The sequence below is a fragment of the Raphanus sativus genome, unplaced genomic scaffold (assembly GCF_000801105.2).
Source record: "Raphanus sativus cultivar WK10039 unplaced genomic scaffold, ASM80110v3 Scaffold2482, whole genome shotgun sequence".
Lineage (NCBI taxonomy): Eukaryota > Viridiplantae > Streptophyta > Magnoliopsida > Brassicales > Brassicaceae > Raphanus > Raphanus sativus.
Genome location: NW_026617790.1, coordinates 2192 through 13041, shown reverse-complemented (window position 1 = coordinate 13041; position 10850 = coordinate 2192). Strand labels below are relative to the sequence as shown.

The following is a 10850-nucleotide window of genomic DNA, read 5'->3' as shown; positions in this document are numbered from 1 at the left end:
CAAATGTTTATTCGCATGTTTATTCGCATTTGCATTAGTGTGTTTTCATTTTCCAAATGAACTCTGACTTAAACATTTTGAACAACATTTTCATTTCTCAAAAATGTAAAAGCAAACACGTTAGTAATTTTATTTCATCAACTGTAAAATCTGTATAATACGTTTCATATTATTATATTCGGTTTAAAAGTTTTAAAAGAGCCCAGATTAGATGATTAGTTTTGTTCATAAAATATTCAATCGAAAACGAACCAAACAAAACTATCTCATCATCATATCTTAGGAGTTTTTTGTCGTGTAGGCAGAGAGCATAAACAAACAAGAAACAAAGCTCCAAAACTCTCGGGGCAGACAATATTCTCATTATCCATGATTTCATCCAATGTGATCTGTCTTTTCTTTTGTACAAACTGCATAATCAAGAAGAAGAAGGAAACAAACTCAGCAACTAAGCGCTTCGTATTTAACCGGAATCGGTTGGTTAAACCCGGTTCGTGCAATCAAATTCCCAACCACAGTTAAATCTCTACAAAACACTCCTTTTACAACATTCATATTATTATTACTCGCCGCAACCACACCGGTTCTAATCGGCGTTTCGATGTTATTGCTCCGATGAATTTCCGTCGCGGCCGCTTTACGCTGCTTCTCAGCCGCTTGTTCCGTCGCAATGTTTCTTGTCACGACGGAGTAACCTCTCTGGATCAATCTGTATAGCAATAGAGTTGACATTCTCGCCCGGTCCTTAACCGAATCTAATCCTTCCTCCCCCTCGGTTAACTCAAACCGGTCAATAAACGACATTGATCTCTCCGGTTTATGCTTCAAATTAAGCAACAAGTAAGCTCGATCCAGCTCCGACCTCGAGCAATCGCGTCTGATTCCCATCAGAGCGTAGTAATCAACGTTCCCTGTTTCACCGTTCGCGATCTTCTCCTTCAACTGCTGAGTCTTCGACGTCAAAACGCATAGTTTCCCCGGTATCTCTCTGTACCGGACGTTGTGCCGTTTCCAAACCGGACCGGGAAGTTTCCGGTCACGTAATATCGAGTTATAAAGAAGCTTCAAGTGTTCCAAATCGTGAAGCGAGTCAGCGAAACACCGCACGGATTCGAGCAAAGCGGCTCTCGTCTCCAGCGCTCGGAGGCACGACGGATCCAACGCCAACGTCTTGTTGCAATCGGCGATTGACTCCGCGATCCTCCCGGCGGATCTGTACGCCGAGGCTCGGTGCATGAAGCACTCGGCGAGGAATCCCTGCGGCGCGGCGCGGCGGCTGTCTAGGATCTTGGAGAAATGGCGGATCGATTCCGAGTAGAGTCCGGCGTCGAGAGCCGCGAGCGCGGCGGCGCGGCGGCGTAAGAGGAGCTTAATGTGAGATAGCGTGTGAGCGACGCTTTCTGATTCGGTGAGAGATCGCGAGGAAGAGACGACGAAGGAGGAAGAATGAGGAGGAGAGGAACCGCCGTGCGCGGGGGAGAAGAGGATGAAGCTGTCGTCGGATAATGAGATGCTCTGACGACGGAACGCTGCGGTGGCTAACCGTTTACCGGTTTGGAGAAGAACCATTGCATCCTCCATTAAACCAAGATGGCAACAAGCTTGACCTAGAACTAAATATCTGTAACAGAAAATAAAAAAGATCCGAATCAAAAACCGGTTCAACCGAACCGGGCCGGGTTATTTCAATTTAACCGAAATTACCTCCATTGCCCTTGTTCGTTGCAGTTTTTACTTAACCCTGCCATGACTTTCTTCTTCAAATCGGAAACAGAGAAGCATTTGAAAGACGAGTCACCACCGTGACTCGGTAACTCGTTCAGAAGGTTGGTCGATTCTCGAGACGAGTGCGTGGAAGAGAGCTCCGACGAACCGATGCCGGAGTCTTCGCCGGAGAATTTAAGGCTGGGGATGTAATCGTGGAGCATATCGGCGACGTCTTTGAATCGGCGGAGGTAAAGAAGCGATCTGGCTTTGAGTTCGAGAGCGAGTTCGTAGCGAGGAGAGACGGAGAGAGCAGAGTCGAGAAGGTTTAGTGCCGATTCGACGTCGTTTGGATCTTTGCTCGCTATTAAATTCTTCGCTTCCTTCATGTACTTATCCACGATCTGGTTAAAAACAAAACAAGACAGTTTCCATGAGATTGATTGTCTGAAATTGGAGAAGAAGAAGAAGAAGAAGAAGAAGAACACAAACCTTCTTGTTGCGGAGCCACCAGTGCTTCTTGTCGCCGTAGACCGCCATTGCCGTAACTTGGAGTCTTCGTGAAACAATCAGAACTTTTCTCTCGATCCGGGAAATTAAACAAATAATGAATATATATACACAGCGAAATTAAGATATAATAAATCTTAGAGAGAGAAGAGGGAGGAGAGAAATAGTGGACAACACGAGAGGGGAGAGAGAGAGAGAGATTTTGAAAGTTCATGTGAAGAGTTGAAGTGTCTTAAATACGGAAGAGAGTTGTGTAATAGAAGATGATGCTTAAATGACGGATTTACCCCTAGATGAAGTTCTTTGGATCCCTCGAGGTTCCGAGCTGGCACAAAACACAGAAGCACACTATTGCTTAGCCATTAGCCTACATGATTCCACCCTCCTCATTCATTATTTCCTAAAATACATAAATGTTATTAACTACTCCATCCATTTCACGATAGAAGCAAAATATCGTTTTATATTTTAACATCTTAACAATTATTTTTGTATACAGTGAAGACTTCTAAATAGTTGCAAGAATTAACAATGTTTCGTTTTATTTTATTTTATGTTACCATCAGAAATCTCATTCAAAGCCAAAATACTTGCTTGTATTTATTTATGTTTGTGGTAAAATAAGTGACCAATTGATTGCTATATGAACGAGTTAAAAACCTCAAATCATTTATCGTAAGCGGCAAGACTCATGCTAATTTTATAATATTGGGTTGTTACTTGTTCAACTGCAGAAGATTAGGTTTTTTATTCATTTAATGTTTTCTTAACTGGGGAAAGCTTTCGGCTTTATTAATCGTAATTTAACTTTTCAATTAATGCACATGTATAATACATATGGGTACAGGATAGATCAAAAGATGACCTGCTTTGGTTGGCTTTAAAGTCTCTCCCTAAAACAAAGGTAAATTTTAAATTTCTATAACGTGACCCTCAAATTTTAGTCGTGGGCAGGGTAGTGAAGCTGACTCGTTAAGATATAAATGTGAAGCTAGAATTAGTACTATTAGATGACTTTTTTTTTGTGCAACTTACTTTTAGATGACTATTAGAAAATACACACATGATTATCTGTATATGTAAATAAATTGAAATATGAATTAAGGTACCAAAAATGTACTTACTACATATCAGAAAGATCTATATATAGTGAGCTTTATCTATATTTGTAGATGTATATAAGAAGTAAATATATAATAAATTTCAAAGGTACAAAAGTAAATGTTCTCCAACTAACAAGTTTGCTTTTTGCAGTAGCTGCTGATATCTCATGCACGCAACAATTATACCGCTCGAGGTTGGACGCAATAAATTTTTCAAAACTCGTTCTTAAGAAGGTGAAAATGAAATAAAGTTAAAATTTGTGCGTAGATATATTTTTTTGTAAACTTTGATATTAATTTTTACTACATAAATCGAGAATCTTACACCATAAATGTATTAATTCTAAAACAATAGCCGTTTTATTTTTTTTCAATAACTGCACATATATAAAATAGAAAAGTACTAAACTCTGTAATATTTTGATAATCAATTGGCTACGGACAATTTGTGCACTTTGTTAGCTTTCCCCCATATATCGTCAAATAACAATACCATTTACCCCATGATAAAGGAAAAAAAAGGCATATTTCAACAGGGAATGTTAATAAAAAATACAGTATAGGTAATGAATGTTTGTGAAAAAAACGTACTTATAATAGTATAATAAACGTAGCTTCAGTTAACTAGATGGTTCAAGACGAAATGAAAATAAATTAGCTACATTATACTTCTGGGGCCGAAAACAAAACAAAAAACATAAAAAAAAATCTACATAATGCTTTTGCTGACAGAAAATAAAAATTAATTCAATAATTTGGAAATTGTTGCGTTAAAGTCAAGAATATCTTCAACGTGGCATTCTCATACACGACGAGATCGTAAAATAATTATAAGGTTAAATAATATAAACTAAAATATTCCATCACAAAGAAATCGATAATGTTTTTATTTAAATGATGAAGGGAATAAAGTGAACAAAAAATAGAAAAAGGCCTCGAGGGGAATATTTTTACTACCATTTGATGAGAAGACAGATCTCATGGAATGCGTCATTGCTTATTAGTTAACTCAACTTAATACGGTTTGTTATTAGAACCTAATGGTTCTATCAGTATTGAGTATTGACTAATATTTAATTTTGGTTATAAATCAACATTGACTTGGTCTTGTAAGATTTATATACACCTCTCTTTCTCAAAAGACTCTATACAGTTCCGATAGGGTGTAATTAAATAAGAAAACAAAATTAGTATGACCATGGAGCGCTTCAAGGAGTAATTTGACCTAGTGAAGTTTATTTTGAAACAAAATTAGTCTCTGAACGCACTTTTATCTAAATTTATTTTGGCACATTATAACGATTTTAAACCAAAACCTATTTCGGCAGAGTTCTCCCCGTAAAACGAGCATGTTTAGGCACCACGAGACAGATATTATAATTATATGAAGCATTCTCCTATTTCCTAAACTCCAGAATAAAACAATTAAGAGATTATTAGTTGTATATTTTTTTCTGTTGGTACCCTAGTTGTGCCATAATGTTTTTTTTCCTATAATTTGGAGTTGTGCCATAATGTTGGAAGAAGTACAATTAATCTTATGAGCTAACCATATAATTACTGGTCAATCGAATAACAAAATTCTAGGCTTATGATTCGATTCCCTTGCATACACCAACAATTCCCTCTGGAACATGTTTCTGATTATTCTGAGAAAGTTAACAATGACCAATAATTATGGTGTTTTCACAAAATTATCAATATTACATATATACGTTATGTATTTATATCTCTTATCCTAGGAATAATAAATAATTATGCAGGAGTTTTTCTATTATGAAGTCTTGAATTGGGCTCCAGTACATGAAGAGAACATGAAAGGGGCCAGCAAAGATGACATAATTTCAAAAATAACATGACAAGTTCTCTATGTATTTAAGAGTCTGGTTTGGTTTCATTCTATACAGACATGTCTTCACAGCTCAGGTCTCAGCTCTTAACCTCATTTTCATTTCTTTATAGTTTACTATTATGTATTTATTATTTGGTTTTATTTTATGTATCTTGGTATGTTGTGATCCGATGATTTCCAGAGTAGTTTGTTGTTAAATTGGCTGTAATTGACTAGCAACTTTGACTTAGTTTAGTTTTGTGGATCTTGTGTTTATATTACTCCATATGTATTTATCATTTTCTCCTAGTAGTTATTTAACAAATAATTTTTAATAAATTTTAAATATGCATCTCTACCATAATTAATTTGTCTTGTGGATGTACAGCTAAGGCTGCTACTTCGTGTTGGTGTGCACATAATAGAAGATCCATAACGAAGTATATTATTACGAAAAACTGTGAAATGAAACATAATGGTGGGTTTCTAGATATATTATATAAATTCTACATCAAATTAAAGATGTTGAGGACACAAAGTGCCGAGTTACAGAGCGAGTCATTAATGTTTCAAGTGGGCAAACACATGCTGTGTTTTGTATACAAACAATTGTTTTCTTCTTCCACAAACGAAGATCTAAGTAAAAAAAATTCGGCTGACAAAAAAAAAAGTAAATACAAATTCGTTTTAAAGGAAAATTTATAGAGTAAACTAATTTGAACATTTGATCTTCGAGAAATTTCAGAAGTCTATATGTTTGGCGATTGGTAATGAGAAAATAAGAAAAATCTCCAAATTAGTTACATGTTTTGTCGTCAGTATATGCTATTGATATTAATTATCATCAGCTGTTGGATTTGTATTTTTGTTCGTAGTTGGTAGTAGACTAAATCAAATATCATGCATCTGTCAATGTAAAGTAGTATAAAACGATGTGAGATTAAATTGAAAACAAAAACTGATTGGCATGAAAGAAATTTCACTCTCATTGGATCCCTTCTTATATTTCTGCAGGGACAGCAGCTGAGTAGTCATTGTTTAGTGGGAGCTTACTAATTATACACTAGATAACGTGAAAAAAAAAATCAGTTATACTTCCTTCTTTCCCCAAAAATATTTTTCTTTTGGATTCTATTTCTGTTCTACAAAGATAGATTATATATATATATATATTTTTAATGTTTTTTATATTTTTGAAAAATATTATTGTAAATATTTAAATTGATTAAATTTTATTGGTACATAGTTATTGGAAAGTGTACAGAAAAATAAATAGGAAACTAAATAACAAATATTTATTATATTTTAATAAATGTGAAAACTCTAAAAAAATATCGAGAATGGAGGGAGTATTAATTTTTGGAACTGAAAATAGGTTCTCTTCATTGTTCGCTATACTGGAAAAGGTGTAATTTGTGTCAGCTGTGTGCATTTAAATTGAATACTAGCTGTTTAATGATCTTATATATGTTGTTACGTTCTCTTTTATTTTATTTTGTAAACTTAAAGTAGTGTCTACTGAATATTCAACATTTAATTTCCAAACGCCTTTGTTTGTAAAATAACAACATATTCATAATTTGGATTTGAATGTTTTTGGTATTTATTTCTGATCAGACTAATAACATTTTTAAATGTTGATAACTAGTTACATTATATCTGGATTATATTTCACAGACAACGTTTTACGACATTATTTGGATTGACGGACGATTATTTATTTATGACATTTTTGATGAGTAAATGATATTTGCAACATATGATCAGTGAACTTTTTATTTTATTGGTTTAACTATTTTGATTTGGTTATTTACACCACCTCAAATTTGAGTATTAAAATGATTTCTCGTCTGAAAAAGATATGTTTGTACATTCAACACTCAAAATTTTCTAAAAACTTCTCATCAATATAATCTATAAAAATTATATCTTCTATGATCCAATTCTAAATTTGGTGTAGAAATCTTTAAACCCATAATCACTATATGAGACCTCCAGAAAAGATATAAATTCTATGATGTATTTGGTGTTCAAAAAAATATATATGTGAAATGTATCACTAAGTCAGATGAGTGAACATCAAATCTAAAGAAAAAAAAATAGTCAGATGAATGAAGTATTCGACGATTATATATATCCTAGAGATTAGTCGAACCTCAACCGGGTGCATGTTATTTTAAAAATAAAATGAAATTTTGCAGAGATAATAAGGTAATCTTATGAGTGGTCCATCAGTTGCCACTGATTTCGATTTATTCATTAAATGTACACAACTATATATTGATTTGACCATCATCGTTCTATTGTGATATTAATTAAAATCTAAAGTAGTGAGATATATTAACCCTTCTGATGAGATCGCATCAAATGGTAACTTGCTGTTTAAGCTATTTAGTTAACTAAATAGATATATAAAATGTAATCTCTAATTCTCAATAAGTGTTAGTGTCGAATGACTAAAACTTGTTGTGAATCCCTAAAGATTCCCTTATCCAAATTTCACCCACATTCACATGATAATGTATTTTTATTATCATTGCTAGATCGCTGCATTCACTTTTGGTAGTTTAATCTTTAATATTTATCGTCTTATAGACACTAACTTAACCATAATTAGATATAAGGGAGACTTTTCTGGCAAAAACATGGAAGCTAGATACACATACAGTCTGTATTAGAGTTAAATCGATTATGAAAAGACAAAATGATGAATTTGACAATTTGTTAACAAGTAAAATTTCTTAAGAAAAAAATTTAATAGTTACATCACTTTTATATATTATCATCATGAGTATATGAGACATAATATATTTTTTGCTTAAAGTATTTTTTTTTCCTTGAGAAAAGACTTAATGTAAAAATTGTTTTCCAAAAGTTCGTATTGATAATTTTGTGTATTGAAATTCATAAAATAAAACTACTGGGAAAAGAAAATAGGTCATAAATATATTCTAATTTGGGTTACAAATACTAATATTTCATATTTTGGCGGCAAATGAACTGATTTATATAGATGTACTATATCACCAACTATGGGAAATTTTTAATGTTATATTTAGCATAAGATTTGCAACATGACCAATCATATCTTTGGTCAGAAAGGACCAATCATATCTCGAGATCATCAGTTGATATGACGTCATGATTTAGCAAACAAAGAGAAGAAAAAATACTCAAGAGGGAGGACACGTGCATGAAGAAGAGCTTTCACGTGTCACATGCAAGCAATTTTGTTTTCTTTTTGCGAACAACAATTTTTTTTTCTTGATTTCAAATTAACAAGTAGGTTAACTTTACACTATAGTATCTGATGAAACATTTTTTCATACGATTATGACATACGATTATGACATATTGACACACATAATATATATAAAATATTTTGTTTGCAGTAGCAACTTTGAATCAGAAAATGGCGGTGATGGTTTAATGTCAATTTTTTTGGTAAAATGTTAAATTATTAATTTCAATTTTTCATAGATAAAGCTGTCTTCTACGATCTTATGAAAGTATAAGAAAAACAAGCTCTTACATACTTGTATTTACCAATGTTTGAACATGCCAGACATACTTATTCTTTTACTGCTACTTTAAAAATTTTCCTTTATTGATACTTTGCTCAAGTCATCATTTTGCTTTACCATTTTGGCAAAGTAAATCTGCACATGATCGAAACACAACCGTAGGTTTATCAACAAGAAATTATACACAGTTTTTTTTCCATCGGAAATTTCACTTTTTCATTAGCTAAGAGCCTAGGTGTTATTTAATATTATATATTGGTAGATATCGTATAAATCAAATCTAAAAAAGAAGATACATAAAATGATACACAATCCAAACGCTTAAACAAATAAATAATATAGCGATTGTAGACATATAGTTTGTAGATCATGTGATTTTGAGTATTGCAAATACGGTTTCACTGCAGCTGTATTATGAAATTCTTGATCCGCGGTTGTTGTCACATTACAGAAAAATTTTAGAATAATTAATGGAGTTAAATTTTCATCTCGGTTCTTTCTTACAACCGGTTATAATATGTTGATTTTTATTCGGAGTTGTCACATGTCTTCTTTACAATAGTTTTCACAAATATAATATGAAATGGATAATAAAATCGATAATATAGTTTAGAGTTTAATATGAAATGACAATTACATTTAATGTTAATTTTTATTTTTGGTAAACCTTTTAAAATATGGTAATAACTCATATATTACAATTAATGTCGATTTATAAATTTGAAAATATTTTTAAAATATGATAGTAACTCATAAATTATCATTAAAATAAATCTATTCAAATATGACATTACAGATTTCGAAATATCATTTAATTATATATTTTTAATTTTACAATTTTATTACTAAAATTTTCAAAAATGATATAATTTTCTTAGAAAAGTACAAAGAATTTTAATCATAAAATCATTAGTTTATATGTCTACAAATTTTATAAATACTGTTTAATTTTAATTTTTGATAATTGTGCAATTTTTTTACAAATTTATTTAATATATTTAACTAAAATAAATAGATAGAAAATCTATCTAAGATTATAATTTTAAATATATACATGCATATTCTTAAATATAATTTTAAATAAATAAAATTATTTTTAGAGTATTTGCACCCCATACACACCAAATCCACCTTATTTGTACTCCATACACAATATCCCCCCAATTTTCCTCCCTCCATCTTTACCATTTCCTCACATTCTATGGTATCCCACTTATTTTAGGGTATTGAGCTAATTTGCTCTTTTTTATCCTAATTTTTATGTTTAAGTTTAATTAAATCAAATTTTTATTAAAATATTGATAAGAAAATAAAATTTACAATATTAATAAAATTTAGTTTTAAAAATAATTTATATTTATCTGTTTAAAAAATATCTGTTTAAAAATGCTTGGAAAGCAATTATGGAGGCTGATAGAGAAACCAAATACTATATTCTCACGAGTTGTTAAAGGAAGGTATTTCAGGAATGCTTCACCCCTGGAACCGATACGTTCTTACTCTCTGTCATATGGCTGGCGGAGTGTTACATCAGCTAGATCCCTGGTTAGCAAAAGACTAATTAAACGGGTGGGAACAGGGTCATCCATCTCAGTATGGAATGATCCCTGGCTCCCAACCACTCGCCCGAGACCAGCAAATAAAAATCATGTTCTCAGTCACCCCGATCTCACAGTAGATCAACTTATTGATCCAGATTTACGTATCTGGAATTCACAGGCAATCAGGGCTTTGGTGGATCCCAATGATGTCAGCATTATTGAAAGCATACCATTGAGTAGGTTTCGCAGCGTAGACAGGGATGGATGGCATTTTACTCAGAATGGAAAATACTCAGTAAAATCTGGGTATGAGGTAGAGAGGGTATATCTAGATACGGCCAAATCTTCACCATTATTTGGGCCGACAGTTAATTTTATTAAGGCGCATTGCTGGAAAATTCGCTGTCCACCAAAGATAAAACATTTTTTATGGCAAATAGTGTCAGGATGTATTTCAGTAAGGAAGAATTTGCACTCACGTGGATTATCAGGGGATATATATTGTGATCGATGTGGCGCTTCGGAGGAATCAATTAATCATGTATTTTTTGAATGTCCTCCAGCGCGTCAGGTTTGGGCACTGTCTCAGATTCCATCGAATCATACCATCTTTTCCACTGAGTCTATTTTCACAAAT

At 32.6% G+C, this 10850-nt stretch overlaps 1 protein-coding gene across 1 annotated transcript; it reads right to left on the bottom strand.

Annotated features, from left to right (window-relative positions):
* Positions 1–332: 332 nt before the first annotated feature.
* On the bottom strand, positions 333–2412 carry LOC108844594 (uncharacterized). The gene is made up of 3 exons (XM_018617874.2): positions 2197–2412; positions 1705–2108; positions 333–1621 (listed from the first exon to the last, which is right to left on the bottom strand). Exons 1-3 carry the CDS (start codon positions 2242–2244, stop codon positions 442–444), a joined length of 1632 nt encoding a protein of 543 aa, XP_018473376.2. The 5' UTR covers positions 2245–2412; the 3' UTR covers positions 333–441.
* Between the last annotated feature and the right edge of the window lie 8438 nt (positions 2413–10850).